The sequence below is a fragment of the Manis pentadactyla genome, chromosome 4 (assembly GCF_030020395.1).
Source record: "Manis pentadactyla isolate mManPen7 chromosome 4, mManPen7.hap1, whole genome shotgun sequence".
Taxonomy (NCBI): domain Eukaryota; kingdom Metazoa; phylum Chordata; class Mammalia; order Pholidota; family Manidae; genus Manis; species Manis pentadactyla.
This window is the reverse complement of record NC_080022.1, coordinates 135,771,138-135,797,520: the sequence shown is the minus strand read 5'-3', so window position 1 is coordinate 135,797,520 and position 26,383 is coordinate 135,771,138. Positions and strand designations below refer to the sequence as shown.

Genomic DNA, 26,383 nt, shown 5'->3' with positions numbered 1-26,383 from the left:
ACATGACATGTGACCTGAAGGGGTTGGGCAGGCTGCAGCATAATAAGTATCTCACATGTCTCATCCAAGAGGAAGTGATAAAAGGGGAAAGGGTGTGGAAATAGAACTTAGTAGTTTTTTGAGACCAGTGAGGGAGGGGGCTGTTGACTGATTCTGTAATCACAACTGTTGAGCATGTTGCTGAAGTAGACGTGCCCCCAAGGATCATGTCCAAACATTGTAGCCACGCAACATTAATGGCTCTGACAGCTCCCATTTACACTGGGGCCAAGTGTCCTGATTTAATGACTAAGAGGTTCGTGTCAGGGGCTGAGGTGCCTGAGTCAGGGTGGGGGTGTTACAGGAAGTTAAGACTTATTTCCTCCTTTCCAAAAGAGTGTAGAGGTTATTGAGCGAGCTGGACTCCCGAGTGAGGCTGTCCTGTCATGCGGCTGGCTGTGCTTTTCCCAGTGGCCTTGCTGGGGCTACTGGCAGGTAAGGAGAAAGGACAGGTGAGGTGGGAGGGAGCCTGCCCATGGATTGCTAACTGGCCTTTCCTCTGTAAGCCCAAGGGACTGGGAATGATTGTCCTCATAAAAAATCGGCCACCCTGCTGCCATCTTTCACGGTGACACCTACAGCTGCAGAAAGTACAACAAGCCCTGGAACAACCAGCCACAGAACTAGCAAGAGCCACAGCACCGCCACAGCCACCACAAGCCATGAGCCCACAACAGCCACTCAGAATCCTGCTACCACCAGTCACAGGAATGCCACAGTTCATCCAACAACCAACAGCACCACCACCAGCGCAGGCCTCACCACCACTTCTCCCCACCCAGGACCATCTCCACCCTCCCCAAGCCCTAGCCCAGGCTCTAAGGGGGCTATAGGAGACTACACGTGGACTAACGGTTCCCAGCCCTGCATCCGGCTCCAAGCCCAGATTCAGATTCGAGTTCTGTACCCAACCGAGGGTGGAGGGAAGGTAAAGCCAGAAGACGGTGGAGGACATGACGGGAAGTGGGCGAGGCCTGCTATGGCCCTGAGGGAGGAAGGAAGAGTAGAGGAAACAAACGGGGGGGGGGGGGGGGGGGGTGGATGCAGGGAATGGAATCATGGGTAGTCTCGTGACCCCTCTCATCTTTAACTTCTGCAGGCCTGGGGCATCTCTGTACTAAACCCCAACAAAACCAAGGCCCACGGGGGCTGTGAGGGTGCCCATCCCCGCGTGCTCCTCTTATTCCCCTTCGGGCAGCTCAGCTTGGGATTCAAGCAGGTACTTCCCCCTCAACCCTCACTCACCCACCCTCCAAGTGCCTGATCCCTGATCCATCCCTCATTTTGCTCCTTACTCTGCACACGGATGTTACTCTCTCCTGCTGCCCTGAGCCTTCCTGGTCACCTCCCCAGGAGCCACCACAGAGCACTGTCTACCTGAACTACATGGCTGTCGAGTACAACGTGTCCTTCCCACAGGCAGCAGGTGAGTAACCTTCCCTTTCTCATCACATGCACTAGAGGTCTGGGATCCTGAAGAGACCTAAGCTTGGGGGTGGGGACATGGATATGAAGCTGACTCTTCCTCTTTCAGAGTGGATGTTCTCAGCTCAGAATTCATCCCTTCGAGAGCTTCAAGCCCCCCTGGGTCAGAGCTTCAGTTGCAGCAATGCAAGCATCATTCTTTCACCAGCTTTCCACCTCGACCTGCTTTACCTGAAGCTACAAGCTGCTCAGCTGCTCCCCACAGGGGCCTTTGGGCCAAGTAAGACCCATTTCTTCTTCCAACTCTCGCACTGTACTGAAAGCCCCGCTCCAGGCCCATAACGTCCCTCCTTATACCCCAAAATCTCCTCCCTCAGGCTTGTCATAACTGTAGGGCACCTGTCCTCCTCCTCTACAGGACTGCCCATTCTACCCTTTCATTCACTACCGAGTCATCTAAGTGGGCTCATCAATCTCCTACTTCCTAATGTCTCCCGTTTCCCCTCCTTCCTCCCCTGTATCCCAGCCACAACCATTACGATGCCTACTTCCTGTCCTTCCGCCAGGTTTCTCTTGTTCCAGTGACCAATTCTTCTGGCTTCCTCTCATCATCGGCCTGATTCTTCTCGGCCTCCTCACCCTGGTGCTTGTTACCTTCTGCGTCATCCGGAGACGGCCACCCAGCTACCAGCCCCTCTGAGCATTTGTCCCAACAATCTAAGGCACCAGTGGGCACCATCACTTCTCATCACTCAACTGAGACTCCAAGGCACAGTTTATCTTCCTTCCCTCTCTGTCTTGAAAGACGAAAGCAGAGATAATGCCATCAGGAAGAATGAGGGAAAATATGTTTATTAATGTGACAGATTCCCCCCTCCCCCTCCCCAGTGGGAGAATAGTAAAACCTACTCAAATCTGTCCTTGGTTTTCCTTGTCTATTCTGCCAGAATTTAAAGCTCTGAATTTCTTGCCACATGCCTTTCTGTGCCTTCCATGGCTGAGTCTCGGGGACCCAGCAGGTGAGGAGGGATGATAATGTCAATGTGTGACCACACTGGGTTCATCCCTTCAAGCCTGACACATCTGGTGCTCAATCTGCCTCACCTCGCTTCCTCTTCTGAGGCCCCTAGTTGCTTAGGTTGGCCCTCCCCCTGCAATCTAGTGAAGCCACCCTTCCCAGCAGCCTTTTTCACAACCTCATAAACAATTACAGGGGAAGCAGACGGTAATAGCAGTGAGTGTAGGAAAGTCACATCTGCCATTTCATTTCAAAAGGCTGCACCAGTGGCTTAGCAACAAGAATGACCTGTCAACCCCCGTCCAGGGCTAGCTGAACAGCCTGATCAAACACTTGCTGCTACCTGGGATGCTATCTCACCTGCAAAAGGTTTCATCAACCATGGGAGCAGTGGGTACTCCACCACTTAACACTTACCCTCTGTGCTCCTGGGAACACAATGCCTCCAGCCTGTGCCACCTGCCAAGCCAACCCTGATGTCCCCCAATTCACCTAGTGGCAGTGAGTGGCACACCCAGGGCAGCCTGGGTCCAGATTCTGGGCAGGGCCAGCACAACCACTGAGTGCCAGTATCCCCACTTACAGAGGGCTTGCAGTCACTGGGGACCAGAATGAGGCCCTTCCAGTTGTAGAAGCCCTGTAAGACTACAGAAAGCTGCCGCTGGGTCCTGGAGCGCTACCCTATTGAGGGCAGCCTGCATGTAGCAGGGCCCCCCAGAGGCCCCACTACCACCTTGCGAACATCCCATATGACCTTGAACTGTGGTGCAGGAGTCACCCAAGGACTGCTCCATAGCATGGTACTTGCGGCTGGCACCCGGCCACCAGAGTATGATGGCCAGGGCTACTTCCACCAAAATATCCAAGAGGTGGTGTCCCGGTGCCAGGTGGCACAGGGTATTGCTCCCGCAGGGTAGTCCAAGGTGCTCTTTCCCAAGGGGGGCTGCTGGGCCCACTCAGCCTTGCTAAAGTCCTTGCTCAGCATATGGTCACAGAAGGTGAAGGAGCAGGTGTTGGCCCAGTGGTGCCCTTGGGCGAGTGGAGCGTTTGGGAAACACAGAGGGAGCCCTAGGCAGCAGGGACGCTGCCAGGGTTGGGCCTAACAGGGCGCTGCCTACCCCCAAAACTGGACAAGTCTTCCCTACATCCTTTTCAGCTTCACCGTCCCGGCCCAGTAGCTGCTGGTACACGCATCCGCCAAGGCGGGGGTGAACCAGAGGAGGGAGAGGCAGGGGCCTCGCGCCTGGAAACGCCGAGAGAACAGGAGATAAACAGCTATAGCGCCTCCATCCAACGCCATTTTGGTGACACGCTACTTCTCTCTCAACTTCGAATCACGTGAAGTCAGCTGCGAGAAGACAAGATGGCGCCGAGCAAGAGGAGCGGAGACGGAAAGCATAAATCTTGCTTTCCAACTGGAAGCATAAGAAAGGCGCGAAGGATGGAACTGCGCAGGCGTTCAGCTTTGGCAAGCTTTAAAATTCGAACAGCAGGGAGGATGCGTCCAGAACACGGTCTTTAAACGAGACCTATTTCACGAGACCAAAGGTGGGGTTGCGTAAGAAAAAGCGGAGAACGGGGGGCACTCCAGCGTAGTCGCGGGAAGAAGAGGGGCGGAGCGTTCAGGATGCGCATGCGCAGAATCAATGGCGGGTTGAAGCGACTGGCGAAAACTACCTTCGCGATATGGCGGCCGAGGCAGACGGGCCGCTGAGGCGAGTACTGGTGCCGACTCTATTACCTGAGAAATGCTACGACCAAATTTTCATCCAATGGGACTTGCTTCACGGTGAGTTTTATCAGCTTCCAAACAAAGTTACGCTCGAGCGTTCTTGGGCCATTAGTGGGGCGTGGCTGCAGACTAAGGACGGCGGCGACTGTTGCCACGCCGCGCTGGGTGGAAGTCACTTGTGAGGGACGGAAGTGTCTCGCGCTCCGTAGGGGAAGGACGCCATATTTGGGCAAGAGGCGTGGAGTCGCCGGTAGGAAGAGCTTTGTAAGGTTCATGCTTTAAGGAACAAAGATTTAAAGACTCAAATTTTACAAGACAAAGTTACAATCTGACCAAGTCGTTACAACCTTTAATCGATAATACTTCAGGAGCAAGGTTACACTTGATTCAAAGCACCTTATGAATCTAGGCCCTGAGCGGTGTCCCCGAAGACTCCTACTACAATTTCAGTGGCTCTTCCAGCTTCCATGTTTGTTCATGGTGTAATTTCGGCGTAACTTGACTGCCTTCCTAGCCACGAAGCAATTCCATAGTAAAGCCTACCTAAGATATAATTTGCCGGTTAGTTCATGGTACTCTACTGTGCCTTGGAAGTCAAGATTAGAGAGTTCTGATATAAGATGCTAGTTTGGAAAGAATGAATAATAGAATGAAAAGTTTTTTGGTAAAAACTGTTTTAGTAAGTCATCTGGTCTGTATGAGATATGATTTAGAGCAGGAAGGATGGACTAGGCCTTTTTCACCTGGCCCCACTCAACCCAAGGCTTTCTTGTGTGAGTATGTCAAGGTGTTCAGGAGTAGTGGCAGCCCATAGGAACACATCAAGCCTTTAGGCCTGGGCTGCCGCCTGAAAGCCTTTGCGTGTGTGTTTTAGAGGTCTCGTCTCAGCTTACCCCTTTTTCTCTTTGCAGTCCCCTGCCTCAAGATTCTCCTCAGCAAAGTCCTGGGGCTGGGCATTGTGGCTGGCTCCCTTCTGGGTATGTATCTTATCTTCCTTTCCTGCTATTGAGATGGGGGTGGAGTGCTAAGATGCCATCATAAGCAGGATGGGTCCCTTTACCAAAGTGGAATTAACATGCTTCTCAGTCTGTGCCATTGCTGTTGAGGTATGTTCCCAAGGGATGCCAGTTCCTCAACTCTGCCTTCTCATCTTTCCTCCAGTAAAACTGCCCCAGGTGTTTAAAATCCTGGGAGCCCAGAGTGCTGAAGGGTTGAGTCTCCAGTCAGTGATACTAGAGCTAGTGGCATTAACTGGGACCATGGTCTACAGCATCACCAACAACTTCCCTTTCAGGTGAGGGGGCCTGCTCTTTTCCCCAGGTGTATATGCTCACAACTCTAGTGAGGGTCAAGGTAAGGGAAGTCAAAGTGTAGGAAAGCTTAAGCCCTTCCAGAAATCTAGTCATCTCTGGAACTGATGAGAGGAGGTTAGCATCCCAAGAATGCAGGGTGGAGACTAAGTCAGGAGGAAGCTGCTGGGAGGCAGGATGTAAGGAGTCAGTAGGACAGGAATGATCAGAGAATCGTGTCCCCAAAACGGACGGGCTATGGAGGCTTTCCCTGCCTCTTTCCAGGTCTGCCTTTCTTTCTTCCTACTCTTGACTCTGCAGCTCTTGGGGTGAAGCCCTGTTCCTGATGCTTCAGACAGTCACCATCTGCTTCCTGGTCTTGCACTTCCGAGGACAGACTGTGAAAGGTGCTGGGGATTTGATTTACCCAAGTGCAGGCTGCAGTTCTTGGGAGAGCTGCTGGGAACTCGGACCTGGGGAAGCTGAGGACTCCAGAGGCTGAAGATTCCTTGTCTCCCTGACTCTAGGTGTTGCTTTCCTAGTATGCTATGCTGTGGTCCTGCTGCTGCTGCTGTTACCACTGACACCCCCAGCAGCAGTCACCCTGCTCCAGGCCTCCAACGTGCCTGCCGTGGTGGTGGGGAGGGTGAGTAGTGGGCAGCAAGGGAAATGAAGTTGGGAGTGGGGACTGGTGAGGGGCAGAGTGGAGGCCCAAAGTGTGGGGGTGTTGGACTGAAGGAACGGGGAAGCCTGTGATGTGAACACAGGAGGAATTCAGATGACGAACAGAACGAAGGGTCTCAACTTCTCTCCTAGCTGCTACAGGCAGCCACCAACTACCGCAATGGGCACACAGGTCAGCTCTCAGCCATCACAGTCTTTCTGCTCTTTGGGGGTTCCCTGGCCCGGATCTTCACTTCCGTTCAGGTGAGTGCACCTTCTGCCCTCTAGAGGGCAGTAATCTTACCTGCCTGCCGTGGACTGGGCTAAGGTGTCTGGAACCTTTTTTGGCAGTGCTGAAGAATGACCCTAGCCCTGCTTCTCACACCCAGGAAACAGGAGACCCTCTCATGGCTGGAACCTTTGTGGTTTCTTCCCTCTGCAACGGCCTCATTGCTGCCCAGCTCCTTTACTACTGGAATGCAGGGGCTACTCACAAGAAGGAAAAAGAGCAGTAGGATTGAGCCAGCTGCTGGAGTCCATTCCAAGTTTCCCTTTATTCCCCCTCAGGGTCCTCCCCACCTGAACCAGTGAGCTGGTGTGACTTTTAATCGCCCGGCCGCCATTCCTCTGCAATTTCAACTTGAGCCAGGGTTTTTTTTTTCCCTATGATCTTTAGTTGGGGTAGAGATTTTCAGGTTGACATTTTGACACTTATTTTGTACTGTCCTGTGCATGTGCTCTTAACTCATTGTATCATTTGGCTGAGATTTCTGTTAACAGCAATTTCCAGCAACTTACGTCTTACCCTGTCCTCCCATCTCCTTACTTCCCTTCTGGCCCTAGAGGACAGAGACTGGACAGTGGAACGGGACCTAGGAGCTTGTGGCCACCTCCCTCCCCCATCCTGGCTGGGGCTGTCTCCTGGACCCCAGTGCTGGGAGAAAGGGGGCACTGAGAATGACTCAGGCAGGGCCCCAGGGTGGGGTGAGGAGGTTCCTGCACTGGCAGGTCCAAGCGGAAGGGAGTGGAGACCGCACAGATTGTTGCTCCAGTGAGGGGGAACAGAGATGGAGCAATAAAGACTCAGAGACACATGGTTTCACCGTACAAAACTGTGTTTGTCCTACAAAAAAGTTGTTGCAGGAGTAAGGGCCGGGTAAAGAAGGGTTTGCAGCAGCCTGGGGAGGGGATGGATTGGTGGGTTTCCTGGGTGAAAAAGGAGGCTGGAGCATTTCCAGGGAGGTCTGTGTCCATAGGGTTAGAGGTGGGTTAGGGGCATGGGGGCTCCTGAAAGCGAAGGGTTGTAGGGGGTGGGAGAGCCTGCAGGTACATAGGGGCTGTAGATAGGAAGCAGATCACCCTGAAGCCTAGGGTTACTCTGAGGGAGGGAGCACGGTGAGGAGGCCTCCGGTTTACAGTGGGAAGAGCTGTGAAGAGAAATATCAGAATGAGAAGGCATTTCCCCAGCTTGGAGAAGCAGGGTCCCCACACCCGTGTGGGGGTAGGCCTGACCAGTTCTGGGCAGTTAGAGGTGAATTTGTCCATTTACCCACACCTAATTATCCGAGTCCCACTGGGTAGCACAGGTCAGGAATCGAACCCTGGGATGACTTAGAAACACAGCCGTGTCAGGGCACGCTAAGAGCGGGCTTGCGTGCTGCGCGCCCGGTTTTCCCTTTTGGGGCGGTAGGCCAGGAAGGGGCAGAGAGCTGGGCTCGGCCTCTCCTTGCCCCGAGGGCTGGGAGAGGAAGCCGGGTCACCCGAAGGCCAGAGCCGGGGGGAAACGGGAAATTCTGGTAACTGGAACACGGTCACATTTAGACACCGTGCTGTTCCTGTAGGGTCGCCACTGCAGGCCAGGATGGGAAAGTTGTCTAGAAAATTCCTGGGCCACTGGAACTCTCCCACCCCACCTTTCATGGGGCACTGCAGAATGATGCTGCTATTCCTCCCTCCATCCCCTCGCCAGACCTCAGAGGTAGCCCACAAACTCTGGTAGTCGCCCCAGGAAGGGGCCCAAGCATCTCCTTCCTCGCCCCTCTCCGTATACACTCACCTGTAACCGCCAGGCAGGTAAGCTGTCGAGTAATTGGGGGGCTGGTACCCAAAGCCTCTGTTACCCTGAGTGGTCGCGTATCCAGGCCCCCAGACCGGCCCGCTGCCAGCCACGCCGCCGACTCCCTGGCTGAAATGCGGCAGTCCGGCGCCCGAGCTCTTGGTCTTGCGGCGAGGCCGGTACTTATAGTCGGGGTAGTCCCGCAGGTGCCGGGCCCGGAGCCGCTTGGCTTCTTCCACGAAGGGCCGCTTCTCGTCCTCGCCCAGCAGCTTCCACTGGGCGCCCAGGCGCTTGGAGATCTCCGAGTTGTGCATCTTTGGGTTCTGCTGCGCCATCTGGCGGCGCTGAGCGGAGCTCCACACCATGAACGCGTTCATGGGCCGCTTTACCTTCTCCAAGGGAAGCCCTCCGGAGACCCCTGGGCTCCCAGGGCCCTCGCGCTCCTGGGAGCCCGAGGACGAGGAAGTAGGGACCGTGAGAGCGGGAAGCTCCAGGCTCCAGGCCTGGTTCTGTGGGAAGGAGCCGGGGAGCGCCATGGGGGTATGGGAGGGAAGCAGTAAGAAGGCGTCCTACAAGCCCTCCCACTCCAAACGTTGATACCCAAACCTGGTGTCCTCAAAATGGAAGGGTCTGACTAGCCCGGAGTCGTTCCAGACAACTTGTATCCTTAAAAAGCATATATCGCCCCCAAATCCAGAATCTTTATAATGGAGCCCCTGCTTCCTGCCAATCCAGCACTTTGGAGAGTCCTCAGCAAAATCCTGGCCGGTACCCTGTACTGGGACAGGCTGTGCTCTTTCCCTTGCCACCACGAGGCCCCCGATCCACGCCTGAGCCTCCTACCCGCTGCTGGCCCCGGGCCTGGCCTTCGGCGGAGGAAGCAAACCTTCAAGCTCTGTCTGGATTTCTTCAGCTGCCGGGCCACACAGCCCAGGTGCTACGGCCCTCTCACCCAGCCTCAGCGTCTGTGGCTGGATGGTGGGCCGAACTCGGGAACAGCCTTTAGGAACTAACTCCTCCCCACTCCCTCCCAGAAGACCGCGCCTCCTTAAGGGTGCCAACAACCCCCTTCCTTAGGCAAACCCAGGTGTCCTGTTCTTCCCAGCCCCCAACACTCCCCTCAGGGCACCACGCCCCTCCCATCCAAGACCGAGGTCAGGCCTTCCAGCTCCAAGAGCTCCGAACGTCTTTTCCTCCCTTCTTAAACTATGGTAATTTAAAGTCAATTCCTTTGCATAAAAGGATCAAGTACCAGGGGATCAAAAGCCCTCAGGGTCAGAGTTGCGCGAGGAGGATCTTAGGAAACTCCACCCCCAACCCCAAACCCTTTTCTTTTGCCTATTGCTCCTCAAATCCCTGACCTACCCGTGGGGCAAAGAAGTGGAGGAAGGCAAGCCATTTTTGTTTTCTGAGTCATCCCAGCAGGTGTTTGGGTGGTGATTCAACCCCTCTCCAGGTGAGAACACTTAAACCCTCCCAGCTCCAGCCCCCAAACCTAAGTTTCTCCACCACACATTTTACTTCCAAACCTGTCTGGAAGCAGGGAGCCAAGGACAACTCCCCAGGGCTCAGAAATCAGTGATGTAGATGCTGGAGGAGAAGCCTGGATCTAGAGAATAGAACCACAGCAGGAATGGGGGCTGGACACCTAGGTCCCAGAGGCTGTCAAGAGGGAACCCTGCTCACCACTCTGCCCAAGGCCCAGCCCAAGCCCCAGGCCTCAAGTAATCGGATTAAACAGCCAGTCTTGGCTCTCAGCAGGGGCAGCTCCAGCTTCAAGCAGCCCTACGTGACTCAGGGTATAGGAGTGGCCCAGCTCCCTCTACCAGCAAACCTGGGGGAGGGGAGGAGCAGCAAAACACCAGCCACTCTCCTCTGGCCTAGGAGGGTATCTGGGCCTGGGGAACTTAGGAATGCCAGGAATTCCTAGACCATCTTTGTGGAGCATTAGTAAAGACAAGTGTGGAGAAACAGGAAACAAGGGCCAAGGGGCCAGGGCAGGTCAGTCCTAGAGAGGCAGACGGACCAGACTGGGCACAAGGAAGGCACAGGAACCAGAAAGCCATTTGGATTTTTTTATTCTCTTTTTAAATACTGTACAGTGAAAAATAAATACGCCTTCTCATCCACCAGACAAGGTTGGTTGCCCCTACCCTGGGGGACCTTGTCACCCCCCTTCATACACACCCCTGGTTCTACTCCAAAACCTTCCCCATGCCTCCCACCCACTATACCCTTACTATCCCCGTCTTCCACAGTGATGAGGCCCCAGAAATGGGCGGTACAGGATGGGAGGAGGGATAGCAGGGGAGCCCCCCTGAACTGTCAAATCTGAGTGGGTCAATGAGCACCCCGCACCAACAGGTGGAGAATGGGGGTGTTCAGAGAGATTGGGGCATTAGAGGATAAAGGCACATCCAGTCTGAAGGGGAAGGAGAGTGGCTCCCCTCACCCTGGGGGTAGGGTGGACAAGAGGGAGGGGGGTATGACCCTGTTACACACCCCTCCACTAGCTCCTGGAGGTTGAGGGGGGACCCAAGCTGCTGTGCCAACCCCCACCCCCTAGATAAGAGCAGCTCCAGCGCAGGTCAGTCGGGCCTGTGAGGGCCGTGGTGTTGGGCAGCAAGCGAGATGGAGAAGGAAGGGATGTGGGTTGGAGGTTTTATGAAACCCCATTCACCAAACTACCCAACTCCAGGGGGGCAGAGAGCTCCCCGTTCTCTGAGGGGCCCTTAGGAAGCTTGCTGACAGAGTCACCCTGAGGGAGAAGTGGAAAAGAAAATGGAGAGGAAGAAAAGCAGTCAGAACTCAGGTTAATGGCATTCCCTACTATCCAAGGGCTCTTGGCATCTGGTGACCCTGGGGCTGGTCCCCTGATCTGACTCTATAGTCACTCTTAATGGTATCCAGAAAATATGAACCAAATGTCCTCTCTTCTGTTCGAACTTTCCACTATTCTAGATGCAGTCTGAACTCCATCAGACAGAGACTTCTTTATAATTTCGTAAGAAATTTCTTTGGGAATTTTCTGGTGCCCCTTGCCCCAGAAAAACAACAAAAAACAAGGTAGAGTAAACTGCATCTTGCCTGCCTACCTTCTGTCCTGAAAGAGAGTCCTCTGAGGGTTTAGTGCGTTCCAGGGGAGGCTGCTGGCGGCTCTGAGACTCTGCTCTGGAGATATAGTCAGCCACAGTCACTAGGAAGGCAGAGGATCAAGAGTTTCAGAAGGAACCCAGGTAATCCAGCCCCTAAATGCCTACTGAATCCCAACCCCTGGTTTTCACAGGGTAGGAAGCATCCCATTCTCTCAGCTGAGGAAGGAGGCTGGCATCCACTATTAGCTGACCTGGCTGACGGTCTCCACTGACAGAACCATCAGTCCGGTGACCACGGTTACGGCGGCGGCGGCTCCGATTACGACGCTGAGGTCTTGACTCATCTTCTGTGGGGCAGGGAAAAAAGAATAGTGTATCCAATCTTCCATTCCTCTAATCTTGCTGAGGTCTAACTTTTTAAACTCCAGGCATACCCCTTACCCAGGCCATTTTCTGTCATGCTGGGCCCATCAGATTCTAGGCCTCCATCCATGACAGTCCTGTCTTCATCAGTGCGGCGCCGGCGAGAGCGGCGGCGCCTGGCACTTGCTGGGGGAGGTTCCCCGGGCTCAGAATCAACTGGGGGCTCTGGTTCAGATGTGTCCAGTAGGCTGTAGGGATTACTGTCTGGATCTTTCAGTACTGGTTAGGGGAAGAGGAATTGGGAGTCAGGTGTCCATCATCTTTCCTTTTTGCTTACATTCATGATCCCAGTTGTCTGATACTGGTACCTGAGCTAATAGACGAAGAGCTGTATCTTGAGGTGGACCGGGGGGCAGGTGGGGGTCCCCTACCCCGGCCCCCAATTGGCCGCCTCCGACTTTCTTCCCCCCGAGTTGGGGGATCCCGGTCACCCGGCCCAGCTCGGTTGGGTTCCTCTCTCTTCTCTGACTCCGTCTCAGAAGCTGTGGAAGGGTCTGAATTGGGGCCTGAAAGACACAGTGGGGTTCAATCAGGATCACTCACCTCACCCCACCCCAGGTTCCACCCCAACGCACAAATGGGCAACTCCTCGTTCTCACTCCGAAGTCTCCCAGCCAGTCACCTCTTCACCATCTCCCTCAAGCTTCCACCCAGACCTCTGCCTCTCCTCATAAACTCCACCCTGCTCGCCTCCCTCTCCCACAGCTCTCACCATAGGCAGGACCGCCCGTCCTCCGGCCCCGGCCCCGGCCCCCATAGCTGCCCCCATAAGTTCGTGTGGTGTGGAGGGAGGAGGAAGAGCTCTCATCAGTGGTATATCCAGCCTTGTCACTGCCGCCGCTGCCCCGCCCACTCCCAGGAGGGCGAAAGCCCAGCCCAATCTGCCGAAGTTGTTCATCAATTTGCAGTCTCTCCAAGCGAAGCTGCTCCACCTCCTGGTTGGGCAGAAGATGGAGGAAGAAACAGGAGGAGTAAGATCAATGAACAGTCTCCCCTCCACCTTTCTCCATCCTGACCCCACTACCTATTTGAACTCTCAGGAATGTAAGGCAGGCGCTGGCTAAACAAGGAAGATTCTGAGATTCAACCCCACAGCCCCAAATTTCCACCCAATGGTTTCTGTTTTCTCAGAGAAACAAACTGGGTACAATTCCTAACTTCACCCACTGGCTGTCTCAGTCCCCTTGCTACACCCAGAGCCTTCCTCTCCCAGGGTTCCAGCTTGGGTACCTGCAGGTAGGCGAGATGATACTCCAGCAGAGCCTGAGCATTGCTGATATTCTCTCGGGTGCCAACAAATATGAAGGGAACCATTCCCTGGAGAGGACGGGAAGGACAGATGGATTAGAAGAGTCAAATGGAAGTATTAACTGTGCTATCTCCTATGGAAGCCCACCCAACAGGATCTTTCTGGGCTGATGTCTACTACGGGGTATACATTTCCATGCTCCGCCCTAGAAATCCCAGCTATCAGAGAATGGCTTTGCAAATAATCCCACCTACTTCTGGAAACAATTTCTAGGTGCAATTGCCCCATACCTCCTCCCTGGGGTTCTTCTTGTCATTATCACCTTCCACTCGAACCCTCACCACACCAGATTTATCCACAATCTCCTGGATCACTTTCCCATTCTTTCCAATCACTTTGCCTGCAGGGTAAAAGAGGAATTAGAGGTCTTTTTTTCTTTTTTAAGGAAAGAAGAAAAAAAGGCTAAAAACAGATTAAGATAAATCTACATTGATTCTGCTTAATTATTCTCTGATTCTAAGTTTCTGGTGAGTTTTCATAGGACAAAACTACAAGCCCAAGAAAACTGTTCTTCCACTGTTTGCTCCATCCTTGTAAAACTGGAAGTCCAAAGGGAGGTACCAAGCCCAGATTCACTTTAGATAATCTCACACCTGCCCCCCAAGTATATTCTTTTACACATACATAGCCCCAACTCACCAACCAGGTTCCTGGGCACTTGCACAGAGTCCTCAGAAAACTCAAGGTAGCTTCGGGCCTGTCGGCATGCCTCAGGAGTCTAAGATAAGAGGTGTGAGTTGTCACTAAAACAGAGTACCTGAATCTAAAACAACAATCTTTCTGCCACTGTCTCCTGTGGAAAATGTGCAGCCATCAAAGTTAAGAGAGGCAGGTCAACATGACAGGTTTCCTTTCATGTTCACCCTCTCCTCTTTAGCCCATAAGGGACCCGAACAGTGACAGCTATCTTTTGCTGACCTCCCCGTAGATGCGGAAAGTGCAGGTTTCTTCACCAAGCTCAATGGCGGTCACCCCAGGTACTTTTCGGGCCTGTTGGATGTTGGCACCGTGAGTCCCAATTGCCAGTCCCATCAAGTCCTCTCGCACAGTGAACTCCTCTTGGAATGCTGCCGCCAATTGCTTACTTGTCTGAAAGGAAAAAGGACTGAAGGAATCGTGGGGTCTTGACCCATCTTCTGTAGGGTGAGTCTCAGAATGTCTGTCGCAGGTAACTAATGCTCTGTATCATTTCAAAAAGAAAACGTGAAAGAAAAGCCAGAATCACCTGATGACCATGAGGACCTGTGTGGAGAATTCAGAAACTTTTCATTCTACTCCTACCTTCTAAACACCAATGGGATGGCAGGGAAGGGAAGTAATCAGGGCAGTTTGGGCTGGGAATCACAACAGTTCTGGGTTTGGCTCTAACGCTATCTGGTTGTGTGACCTTAAAGCACACACTCTGTGCCTCTGTTGTATCATTTGCTAAACGACTACATCGGACCTAGCCCATTTCTCAGATTACTGAGAGGACTAAATAATGTTGGTGTGAAAAGACTTTTTGTAAGGTAAACACAAGTGTAAAGAACCATTACTTTAACCAAACTACTACCCACTCACAAAATAAAACCCAAAAAGTTGAGTAGAAAGCAAGGATTTAAGAAAAGAATAAAAGGAACCTATGGAACACCATACTTTCTCAATCAGTCCTTAGAGGGATACCTGGGTAGAAGGGCAGGAAGACAGGAGCGGTGTGAGTCCTAGGCAGGAAACACCAAATAGGAAATACACCTGCAAAGGGACAGTCCCAGATCTCAATCCACTCACTACTCCCTAATTCCAATATGCACAGAGACAATTACAGCAAGGATTTACACTAGGCGAAAAGGTAAAGCTGGAAAAAGGAACTAAGTTGGGTGCTCAAAATTATTGAATTAGGGAGGGAGAGGAGAAGATGTACAGTGATTTACAAATGTCTTCTAGATTAGTTTACCAAAGATTTTATTTCTTCAACTGCCTGATGGGTATAAGGGTGTTTGTTGTAGTAATTTTTTATCCTTCATACATTCAATATTTCAAATTAAAAAAAAAAAGGCTTACGATTAGCATGTATAGTGTTTGGGGGGGGTACGGGGAGGGGTGTACAACAGAGAAGACAGGTGGTGATTATACAGCATCTTGCTACACTGATGGACAGTTGACTATAGTGGTGGGGGGGACTTGGTGAGGGGAAGAGCCTGGTAAACGTAGTGTTCTTCATGTAATTGTAGATTAATGATAGCAAAAATAAAAAAATAAAAAAATAATAAAAAAATAAAAAAGGCAAGATATCTCAAAAGTCACAAAGATCAATATAGCCAAGTCCTAGAAGAGTTGAATATTCTAGCTTCATCACCAGGAAGCCTGATCAATGGGAACTGGAGCAGATATAGTTTGTGTCATCTGAGGGTAATGATGAATTTTAACTGCCAGTGCCTGAAGCATCCTTGGAGAAATCAAACATTACCATGATCCAGAATTTGCAGACTCAGAGAAAAAAAAACCCAAAAAGATCAGTTCATTTTTGATAAAAGGAGATGGATATTCAAATACATACCAACACATCCTACTTGTTTAGAATAGTATAATAAGAAAATGGAATCTGACCATAAGATGTCAGAACACAAAAAGATCTCAGAAACATTCTAGTGTAATGACCTCATCATCACATATGTGAAGACAAAACTCAGTGAAATCAAGTGATTTGCCAGAAGTTGTTTATTTGAAAAAGCAAGACTTAGAATTCCAAGTCCACAATCTTTCTAGTGCACAAATGGTTTTTAAACGTATCTTACAAAGTGGTTTGGTTCCCAGAGTGATTTAGGGGAGGCTAGTGGAGGTAAGAGCAACACCCCCTTTCACTTGTAGACAGAGCTGCTCTGTTTTATGCATTGTGCTTTCAAGTAAAATTTCACTTGGTCAAAGGGCCCCATGGCTAAAAACAAGTTTGAAAACAACTATACTATACCATGATGAAGCCCTGCCATCTGGATAAGTCTGGGATAGAATAGCAGACCCAGTTTTAATGGCTCAGAAAGACAGTCTTTTTGTCTATAAACACAAGAGCATGGGTAGAGGATGGGGTGGAAAGTGAGGACAATACCATTCAGCAGTACTGCTACACTTACTTCTAGATGCTTGGTGGCTTCTTCATTGCGGGACATGAGTAGCAGTTTGGTGCGCAGGCTTCGGAAATGCATGTCACCCAGCAGGGATGCCCGCTTCACAGGGGCTTCTGTGGTTGACTGGGAAGAGACCCATGGAAAAGTCATTAGAATGGACTTTGACTACACACAGGTGGAGAGCCAAGAATTGGGAATCAAGATGCCTGAATCTCTGGGAAAGTGTAAGAGTTAAGAAATGAAGCTAAAGAAGTGAAAAATCATTGTCATCTCAGGACCTACTACCTAGGTGACTAAGGGAAGTGATTTTAGGAAGCAAACATAGGTGAAAATGTAATCTATTTCTCAGAGTCTAAATATGGAAAGGAAGGGTCTCCAGCCCAGGCTGCAATATGACAGCAAGGTTAAAAAAAATTAAGTAGAGGGTATTATGCTAAGTGAAATAAGCCACGCAGAGAAAGACAAATACCATATGATTTCACTCATTTGTGGAAATCTAAAAACAAAACAAAATGAATAAGATAGCAGTAGACTCATAGACACTGAGAAATGACTGGTGGTTACCATGAGGGAGGGGTTGAGGAGGGAGATAAAGGGCCACAAAAATTCTCAATGATGATAATGTAAGTTGGTCACAGGGATGGTAGTACAGCATGGAGAATACAGCCAATGATGCTGTAACATCTTCCTATGCTGGCAGATAGTAATTGCACTTGTGAGGGTGAGGTTATGTGGATAACTGGTGAATCACTGTGTTGTATACTTGATACTAATATAAGATTGTATATCAACTATACTTCAATACAAAAAAAATTAAGGTTATACATGAGGAAGACTAAGGAAAGATAGCGCTACCTGGGCCCACAGGGGTCAGGGGCAATAAAGTCCTCCCTGGCAAATAAATAATATATGCAAATTTTAGCTCCTCCCTTACTGCCAAGGAATTTAAAAAGAAGAAAAAATTATTGGAAGGACTTATGTGAAATTCAGACAGAATAAACTTACCAAAATGAAGAGCTCACTATTTGTGATGTTGAGAAAGATGCAGTTCGCTCCCAACGCTTTCTTGAACTCTTTATGGACATTTTCATTGGAGCAGCTGCAAAGAAAGAGGGAAGTGCTCAGACGGCCGAGTGTTCAGTAGTCAAAGGTTCAGGAGAGTGAGAGGGGAATGGAGAAAACTAAGGAGGGTGGACTGCAGTAAAAGAAAGGGATGAGTTCACAAGGAACTGGTGGCAAGAAGAGCTCTGAAGGGCCCAGGGAACAACAGAGAAAACAAACTGGGAGTAGGGCCTGGGAGAAGTAAGCAGATATAAGCACTGTGAAGAGGGCCCCCCCAACTTCCAACATTCCTAACACTCACGCCTCTCTCAGATCCTCAGGCACAGCCATTGTAACCTTGAAGAAGCTGCCTTTGGTTGCGAGGGGATTGGGGTTAACCGGCCGAAGCCGTTCCAGGGTGACAATCTCATTGTAAGTTGCATCACAGGCAGCATATTCAATGACATAGAACTGGGAGAAAGAAAAGAGAAGCTGTGGATGACCTGGGCTATCTCCCACCTTTCTGTGACTGAAGTATTTGCTTCAGGAATTCTTCAAAGGCTTTCATGATCACTCACATCTCCCTTCATCATCCGCACCCGGGCCAGCCACCAGCCACAAGGTTCTTGCTCATTGGCTCGAGAATAAACCTGAAGAGAAGTTGAAAATTTAAAAGAGATATTGAGGACCATCCAAAAACATTAATGGAATAAGCATTATGACACTTGGGAGGCACAGTAAATCAAAATAAAGGAAACTAAAGGAAGGAGATGATAATTAAAAACCAGAGGGCACGGGATCTGGGGTGCTGTTGTCATAAATGGAAGAAAGAAACTGGGAAGCTCCCTGAGAGTCTGGTTGATCACAACAGTGATGGACAGGGAACTGCTGCATTTAACTTTTCTAGTATCAGGCTCCCTGGATGGATGCAGTAACTTAGCTTGGGTTGGAAGGAGTGAACCAAGCAGTAAGGAGCTGAGGACACTGGCATGAGGGCAAGGGAGATGCAGAATCCAGGGAAAAGTGACATTTAGAAAGACTGGACCCTATGGTCTGTACCTCCACCTCATCCCCTTCTGTGATCTCCTTATTATAGTCAGCTGGAGGTGGTAGCCGGACATCCCCAAAAGGAATCTGTCTCTCACTCTGCCAGCTGCAAAGGAAATGGTGATATGAAAGCTATTCAGGCTAAGGTGGTTGTCCATTTCTTCAGAAAGAGGTTATTGCCTCCACTGGGCAATTTCCACCTTCTCTGGAGATTAAAGACTAAACCCATAATAGGCTAAACCCCATATGGCCCTGCTCCAGAATGGTGTCATCTATCCCTTGCTAGAATTTCAAGTACTGGGTCAAATGCCCCCTCCACCCTAAAAAATTTCAGCCCTTTCTTCTCCTGGGATCCACTAAGTTGCCTAGCCAAACCCTTAACTCTCCCCCACCTATTACATGCCTCATGGGACTCAGCCACCCCCTCTTCTCCACTTTCCTTCTAGGACCTAGTATGCTGGATTGCTATTCCCAGGGTCTTACTTGTTTTCAAAGAAGATGGTGACAGAGTCTTCATGGACATCCTTCACAAAGCCCTAGAATGGATTTCAGAGCAAAATAAAATGACAATTTACCATAACCCCAGCCATCAAGGGAACAGAGACATTTGGAGGCCCTTAAACTAGATTTTTAGATGGGGACACAAACAATCTTAATGACAGGTGCCAGGAAAAGCTGTAATGGAGAAAGAATATGAACGCTGAGGTAGAGAGAAAAGAAATTATACTGGCATGGAAAAAAAATGGAGGCAAAATCCAGAAATAAGAGACAGAAATTAAGTGGGGGGGGCAAACCCCTACATGAGAACTGCGTGGAAACTTGATGGCCTACTATGGCTCCCACAGGGGCCTCCCTATCTTGTCTGCCTCCTGTTGTGTTAGCAGTTTGCCAGAGTTCAATTAAAATACCAACAGTCAGTAAGGCTAAGAATACCCCATGAGACAGTGTGAAGCTTTCCTGGAACACCTAGAGGACATGAGGATCTGCTCAGAGAGAGAAGGGTCTAGCTCCTCAATACAGCAAGAAACCTGAGCAAACTTGGTGCCCTGATGCCTGAGTCCTAAGAGAATAATCAGAAAATTGGAGAAGTTCAAAACAATGAACACAATTTATAGAAGGAAAAACTAGGATTTAAGAGAGATGAGATTTCTGAATGCTAGTCTATGACAATGATAAGAATTTTAAAAGAATAATAAACTAGTAGAAGACCCCAATCTTGAAATCATGACAGGGAAGAACAGGGATGATCAAATACCTGGTCTACCTCCTATTTTCTATGTCCTCACTGAAGAAGCCAAAGCTGTATTCACTCCTATGCTCCCAATTTTTCTACCTTCCCTCCCTATTTTTCACATGTTCAAAATTAGGGACAGCTCATTTTGATAAAATCCAATTTGCCAATTTATTCTTTTATGACTGGGCTGTTGGGTTTAAATCTAAGAAATCTTTGCCCAATCCAAGGCCTCAAACGTTTTCTCCTGTGTCTTCTCGAAGTTTTGGTTTTTATTTTACATTTAGGTCTATGAGGTCTATTCTGAGTTAAATTTCATATGTGGTGCAAGATATGATCAAAGTTCACTTTTTACCTATAGCTACCCAGTTGTTTTAACTCCACTGTTGAAAAGACTATCCTTTCTCTACTGAACTGCTTTTTCACTCTGTTAAAAATCAGAAAATGCAAATAAATGTATGACAGAAGCAGACAGGTGGTTGATGGAGGACTTTGGGGAGTGACAGAAATGTTATCTTGGGCTAAAGCTTTGTTTTATATATATACACACACATCAAAACTTAACAAATTTTATAGTTTAAATATGTATAATTCATTGTATGTCAACTACACCTCAATAAAGCTGTTAAAAAAATTAGAGGTTTCAAAAATAGCAGATTCACAGAACCCAAGAATGGACCAACAGTTAGTTACCAAAGGGAAAAGGATTGGGGAGGGTGGATGGGAAGGGAGGGATAAGGGGATTAAGGGACATTATGATCAGTACACATAATATAGGGGGGCCAAGGGGAAGGAAGTATAGCACAGAGAAGATAAGTAGTGACTCTATGGCATCTTACAATGCTGATGGACAGTGACTATAATAGGGTATGTGGTGGGGACTTGATAATAGGGGGAATGTAGTAACCACAGTGTTGCTCATGAGATACCTGAGCATAAGAGTGTGTATCAATGATACCTTAATAAAAAAATTATAAAATAAAATAAACAAAAACAAAAACAAACAAAAAAAAAATTAGAGGTTTCAAAAGGCTAAGACACAGGAACTATTCCTGAGCTTTGTAGCCAGGGACAAAAGCTGAGCTTAGGAGAGAAAACATAAAAAATGCATACCTGTGTCACTTCCACCTCACCTAATTGGTCAGTCATAAATAGTTACTTTATTGTTATTTCCTTACAGCAGGAAAATCTAAACCTAAATTTCACTCTTGACACAAGCCATCTTTCTCTTCTTTCAGAATAGGATCTTGTTAAGGAGTCTTACTACTGCCCAAGGTATGAGTACTTCTGGTACTGCTGGGCCTCTTCCTTACTCTTCCTCTTCCTTAAGAAAGCTTTATCTTTTTCTGCCATTCCCTTCCCCAGAAATGTTTTTTCCACTCTTCATTCAGTTTCACCTATACCCACTCCCACTATTCTCCACTTCCACCTTCCAGGCACTTTTACTCCTATCTGCTTAAGTTCTCCTCCTCCTCCTTTTTGGATTCTCCCTTCAGCTCCTTCTCAAGTGTTCTCCTCCCTCCTACCACAACAACTAATGTTGTATCCCTTCCCTCCTCTTTCTCCCTCTTCATAAGGGTCTGTTTGGAGTTCTAGAAACGTTTCAACCAGACTCTTCAGTTGACTTTATCCAATTCTTTATCCAAAATGTCTATCTCCAAGCTTTAGAAATAGTCTATCAAGAGTTAGCTATTCTCAAAACATTTTAGAGTGGGATAAAAGGAAGAGGAAAAGATAGAAGAGAATCACTTGCCTGCCTCTTTTGTGAAGAGATTCCAACTCGTAGATATACTCATTGCAAAGGATATGCCTAAGGCTCTATCCAAATTCTCCTCCAACATGTCAGGATTGGCCCTTAGGCAAAGGTAGCAATATTATCACCCTGATTTTCCCAACTATTGAGATCCCAAAGGCAAACACAGAGCTCAGAATGGAGTTTTCCCTCACATTATTCAACAGGTTCAACTAAATGCCACTCACTCTTCTACTTCTCCCAGGGTCTTTTTCTTTCAGTCTCCAAAACAAGTTTTCTACTCAACTTCACATTCCAATTCAGTCTTTACTCCTTAATTTTACCCACATCACCTCAGGTTTTTTTTTCCTCCAAAGATACCAGTGGTAAAGTGAGCTCCCAGTTCTGTTCAGTCCATGCTGACTGGGAAGATAAGCAGGTAATGGGGCAAGAGCAACTGAATCAGTCTCTATATAACCAACTAGATCCAGAGGATGACTGGATTCAGTAGCCATGATATATCCTGGCTCTGTCTTATAGGACCTAGGACCACAGAGGAAGAGAGCCCTAGGTTCCTGGGTACTTCATTTCCCTTAAATTATAAGATACGAAATTAGCTCTCGCCTTCAACCTATCTCCTAGTCCCAGGCAATAAAAAGAAAGGAGGGAGTTCTATGAGAAAAGCAGGAAGACCCACATGCTGAAGCTGAGGATACCATATTCCTCAAGATAGAATGGTAATTAGAATATCCAAGCAAGGTCTGGAGAGTTGGATGACTGTCCCCTGGAAGGGGAGCAGATTATTTAATCTGGGGCAGTACAATGTAAAATAATAAAATACATTAAGTTCTGACAGAAAATGAAGAGTTGATGGGATAGCTACACAAGGAAACTGGGATTTAACCAGTGCTGACATTTGCCATTCTACCATGGAAGAAGATCAACAACAGGACCAATTCTGAGTCAGGAGAAATGGACCTTCCCAAATTTACAGTTATAGAAGCAATGTAAACACTCCATGACCCACAGGCAAGTTTGCTGAGTCATGAATATTAAATCAGTAGCAAGGTCAGAATGGGTAGGTATCAACATGGTACTGAGAGTTGAAGATTAGTTTGAAATTAGGGATTTACTGTTTTTAACTGAGCTTTGGGGCAGAAAATGCTAAAGCAGCCAGAACACAAAATGCACGTTACCTGGCTTTCAGCTCAACTCCAAACTCTACTCTTATGCAAGAGATCCTGTCCCCAAATCCCTCAAGTCTGTATCACTGCTGTAGCCCACAGAAGAAAAGGAAAGGATTTGGTGAGATTTTCTACTGGAAACATCTCCCTTTCCAGCTGTCTCACAGTTAATCTGAACTGGACACCAATCTCCCAGCTGTGCCTGGCTCCTATGCTTCCTAAAACAAAAGCAAACATCTTACCTTGATCTCAGACTAAATTTTAAGATTCACTGTCTTGGAACCCAAAATTTGGGAGTGGGAAGGATCCAGATGAAGGATAAGATACTGGGCTGAAATCTTATGAGGGTGAGTATTTCAACAAAGGTAATTCAAGTTCTGGGGAAAAGAACATTGAAACAAATGTATTCTATCAGAATCAGAAAGGAATTAGAGCTTTCTGCCAAAGAAAACAGAAATGCTATGGAGACAAGCTAGAAGAAAAAAATCCCATGAGTTAGGAAAAGTATGCAGAAAAAAATGACAAGAGATTAGCTGGGAGCTTCCTTCAGACATGGAATAAAGTGGTTCCTGCAATTACACAGGAATACAGAAATACTAGGATAAAAAGCCAAAGATTTACATTGAGAGGATAAGTTAAGATAGACATGGGTACTCAGAGGTACTGAATATAAACCAAAGTAGTGAAGGAAATAAGGCAGAAATGGATAGGCATTTAGAGTGAATAAAAATGACTACATTGAACTTATCAGTTGAAGCTGAGCAGAAACATTCCACTCCAAGGGCAAATATGAGACCCTTTCCAGTTTATTTGACTTCACAGGGAAGGAGTTGGAGAAAGTCATTTTCAAGGGCATGAAGGTGGAGAGGTCTATTATGGCAGAAAAGGCTTAAGAGGAAGTAAAGGAAAGGAGGCTCTTATCAAAAGTGATTTAAGATTATCTTTGCTCTTGCTCCTTAGGGTAAAATGAAAAAACAAGACAGTAATCAAAAGTCTGTGACAATCCCAGGCATAAGGTCCAAAAAAGATGAAAATAACAAGTCACAGAAAGACAAATTCCTCAAAGGTTAGAGAGGTCTCCCTCTGGCTTAATCTCAATGGGGGAAAAATATCCTAGAAAATGGATTCAGAATAGATGAAAAAAGCGCTAACTAAAGGTGTTTTAAGGAACCAAATCTTGGACGAGGGAGGGGCTGAAGTAAACAATGATTTTCTAAAGATAATCCCCCTTCTTCAGAAAAAGGCTATCAGATTCTCAAATTGGGAGAGTTGGGCAAAGTCTTATGGAAGTGGAAATAAGATAAACAGAGAGAATCCTCATGACGGCCCCTTTCAGAAGTCATGAATGTGAAGCTTACACTCTTCAAGATGAAGAAACTGTATGAGTGATCTAAACGTATCTGAGATCCAAGTGAGATAAATCCAAATCCATCCTGGGTAGAATGGTAGACCAGCTAGACTTGGGATAAAGAGGTGAGAGGCTTGTGAAAAGACGCCACCCTATGGCTAGGAGGCACTGGTACTACACAGAGTTCCTCAGGTCAAAGATACCAAATGTCATAAGTGGATTTTGACCGTTTTTCCTTCGGCTGGGAACAGAAATACATGAAAGTGGGGTGAGTCTTTCAGAGCCAGGAGGCAGAGGCCTGAGGAAAATGAAAGGATCTAATAGGGACGGCCTTCCCAAGAGAGTAATAGGGGAGAATAAAGAGAATTCCACGTGCTTGGACTGTGGGTTAAATGGGACTAAGGTCTAAGGTAGGTCTTCTACTAGGAAACAGTGAAAAGTCAGTTAAGAAGCTGGGTAAAGGGGGTCTCGGGGCGAGAGAGGGCGCTGATCCAAGCACAATAATGCCCTGATGTTCATTCTCTCTGAAATGGGGGTAAAAGCAAGTACAGAGGGGCCAAAAATAAGAGTAAGGGGGTTGACTTTCAGAGGGCTCCCCAGGAGAACTGCGGGTGGGAGCGCGGCTCTAAGGTTCTAGGGGTCAGGACTTAGCTCCAGAAACTCGATCCCGCCCCACGCCTTCCTTCTCTGGCTGGGGGAGGGAGCTGAAGACGGGTGTCCCCGGTCGGCGCGCCGCCTCACCTTGTAGAAGGCCCCGTTGGAGCCGCGCACCTCGACGGGCAGTCCCGGCTCCACATCCCCACCAGAGGCTAGGCCGCCCATGGCGCCGCCGCCGCCTCCGGCTCCCCCAGCGGCGGGTGAAGCAGCGGTCTGAGTGCGGGCCGGGCCAGGCCCCCGGCGTCTCCCGGGAGGAGGAGCCGGAGGGGGAGCCGCGGGGGGCGGGAGCCGGGCCGGCCCCACGGCGGCCCTGCCACAGCCAACGAGCAGGGGGCCAGGGCCGGGCCGCTCCCCGTCCGCCGCCGCCGCCGCCTTGGTCTCCGCCACCGTGAGGGAAACGGCCGCCGCCGCCGCTGCCTTCGTCACCTCAGCTTCCGCCCGCCGCTGCCCCCGCTGCTGCCTAAGTCCCGGGACGCGCTGGTGCCGCTGCCGCTCCACAGCCTCCACCTCCCCCTGCCGCCGCCGCCTACTGCGCAGGCGCACCGGGCACCCGCCCACCGGGTGCGGGGCCCCGAGGGCCACGGCGCAGGCGTCAAGGCTGGCGAACCAGCTCGCGCTCGCCTGCGCATCAGGGCTTCCACTCTCCTTCACTCTCTCACGCCCCCTCCTGGTAGCTTGCTTGCGCTTGCGCAGAACGAGACTGGTCATCTTCACCGCCCCACAATTGCACCGCCCCCATCTCTTCCTTCCCCCGCCCCACAACACTGAGCATTAACCAATCATGGGAAGGAAGGGCAGAGCTCACTCAGTCGGATTGGGTTTCTGCAGCTCTTGGTCAGACCACATGAACTTCTCCACTGTGAGCTCCACCAGGCTTGGATAAATTAGGGTTGGGCATGCGCCTGAGTGACTGCTTGGTCACTTTCCCCACCTTTGTCTTTCTTGGTGCGCACGCTCCGAAGAAAAAGAGGAGGAGCCCAAAGGCAAAAAAAATGTTCGTGGTGCGCACGCGCTGTTTTTTTCTGTCTACTTGCACGTAATCTATAGCGTTTTGTACTGTGTGCTGTGGGTTGAAAAGTCAGTCATATTCTTGTCTTGAGAAAATTGCCATCATGCAATAATGAAAGGTTAAAGAATAATTTTAAGACAGTATCGAAAAGCAAGTGCAACTTAGATTAGCACAAGCTTTGATATCTAAATGCTGAGGAAATTCAAAATAGGAAAAATCGTGGAGTAAGGATAGGAGAGGGAAAATACAAAGTTTCTTACTAAGACAAGTAAGAAATTTAGGTAGAAGTGAATAAAATAGCACAGAAATTAGAATCACGTGCTGCGCATTTAATCATTTAGTAAATATTTAGGTAGCCCTCACTGTATTCCAATTACTGTGGTAAGTGTTAGGGATACAAAGAATTTTAATAACATATTGGGGAAGGGGCAGACAGTTAAACAAGCTTTAATAAGTAAGCACACAGAGCTCTATCAAAGACGTGATAAGAAGACTAGGTATAAAGGGAATCCCAAGGAGACAATAGTTATTCTTCCGAAAGATCAGTGAAGACCACTGCAGAGGAGGTGATGCAAACTGAGATATGAGGGATGGTAGGAGTTCGCTAGTGGAAAAGTGCAGCAAGAGAGAGTATTCTTAAAACAATACAATAGAGCAGAGGCACAGAAAGAGCATGTTCTTTGGGGAATCACAACTAGTTCGAATAGCATTTGGCCTAAAGTAAGAAGCTGCAGGAAACTAGGCTGTGAAGGACTTATAAATCAGATTGAGAATGGCTTTTACTTTATCAATACTGGAAAGCCAATGAAAAACTTTAAGTGGTAATATAACATGGTAACAATGTAGGGGGGAGCACGGGGAAGGCAGTATAGCACAGAGAAGACAAGCAGTGACTTTCTAGCACCTTACTATGCTGGACAGTGACTGTAATGGGGTATGTGGTGGGGACTTGATAATGGGGAAATCTAGTAACCATAATGTTGC

The 26,383-nt window shown here is 48.9% G+C and overlaps 4 protein-coding genes across 6 annotated transcripts; 2 read left to right on the top strand and 2 right to left on the bottom strand.

Annotated features, from left to right (window-relative positions):
- The first annotated feature begins 21 nt into the window (after window positions 1-21).
- Window positions 22-2,382, top strand: CD68 (CD68 molecule). The gene is made up of 6 exons (XM_036895912.2): window positions 22-474; window positions 546-967; window positions 1,139-1,258; window positions 1,393-1,465; window positions 1,574-1,744; window positions 2,031-2,382. Exons 1-6 carry the CDS (start codon window positions 426-428, stop codon window positions 2,162-2,164), a joined length of 969 nt encoding a protein of 322 aa, XP_036751807.2. The 5' UTR covers window positions 22-425; the 3' UTR covers window positions 2,165-2,382.
- Window positions 2,383-3,375: 993 nt separating this feature from the next.
- Window positions 3,376-7,263, top strand: MPDU1 (mannose-P-dolichol utilization defect 1). 3 transcript variants are annotated; one of them, XM_057500951.1, is made up of 7 exons: window positions 3,376-4,271; window positions 5,126-5,191; window positions 5,376-5,508; window positions 5,825-5,910; window positions 6,031-6,149; window positions 6,320-6,430; window positions 6,518-6,540. In XM_057500951.1, the coding sequence occupies exons 1-7, from the start codon at window positions 4,169-4,171 to the stop codon at window positions 6,521-6,523; spliced, it is 624 nt and encodes a 207-aa protein (XP_057356934.1). In that variant the 5' UTR covers window positions 3,376-4,168; the 3' UTR covers window positions 6,524-6,540. The 3 variants fall into 3 exon arrangements, with proteins under 3 accessions (XP_057356934.1, XP_036751809.1, XP_036751808.1); XM_036895914.2 differs by lacking the exon at window positions 6,518-6,540 and adding an exon at window positions 6,556-7,263 and having other exon boundaries at window positions 3,378-4,271; window positions 6,046-6,149; XM_036895913.2 differs by lacking the exon at window positions 6,518-6,540 and adding an exon at window positions 6,556-7,263 and having other exon boundaries at window positions 3,389-4,271.
- Window positions 7,264-7,278: 15 nt separating this feature from the next.
- SOX15 (SRY-box transcription factor 15) lies at window positions 7,279-9,236 on the bottom strand. The gene is made up of 2 exons (XM_036895915.2): window positions 8,223-9,236; window positions 7,279-7,593 (listed from the first exon to the last, which is right to left on the bottom strand). The coding sequence occupies exons 1-2, from the start codon at window positions 8,756-8,758 to the stop codon at window positions 7,425-7,427; spliced, it is 705 nt and encodes a 234-aa protein (XP_036751810.2). The 5' UTR covers window positions 8,759-9,236; the 3' UTR covers window positions 7,279-7,424.
- Window positions 9,237-10,283: 1,047 nt separating this feature from the next.
- Window positions 10,284-24,923, bottom strand: FXR2 (FMR1 autosomal homolog 2). Its single transcript, XM_036895908.2, has 17 exons — window positions 24,475-24,923; window positions 18,722-18,774; window positions 18,251-18,344; window positions 17,770-17,841; window positions 17,514-17,662; window positions 17,156-17,249; window positions 16,157-16,273; window positions 13,968-14,138; window positions 13,689-13,767; window positions 13,280-13,389; window positions 12,971-13,057; window positions 12,453-12,675; window positions 12,049-12,246; window positions 11,759-11,959; window positions 11,569-11,664; window positions 11,318-11,418; window positions 10,284-10,980 (listed from the first exon to the last, which is right to left on the bottom strand). The coding sequence occupies exons 1-17, from the start codon at window positions 24,553-24,555 to the stop codon at window positions 10,885-10,887; spliced, it is 2,022 nt and encodes a 673-aa protein (XP_036751803.2). The 5' UTR covers window positions 24,556-24,923; the 3' UTR covers window positions 10,284-10,884.
- Between the last annotated feature and the right edge of the window lie 1,460 nt (window positions 24,924-26,383).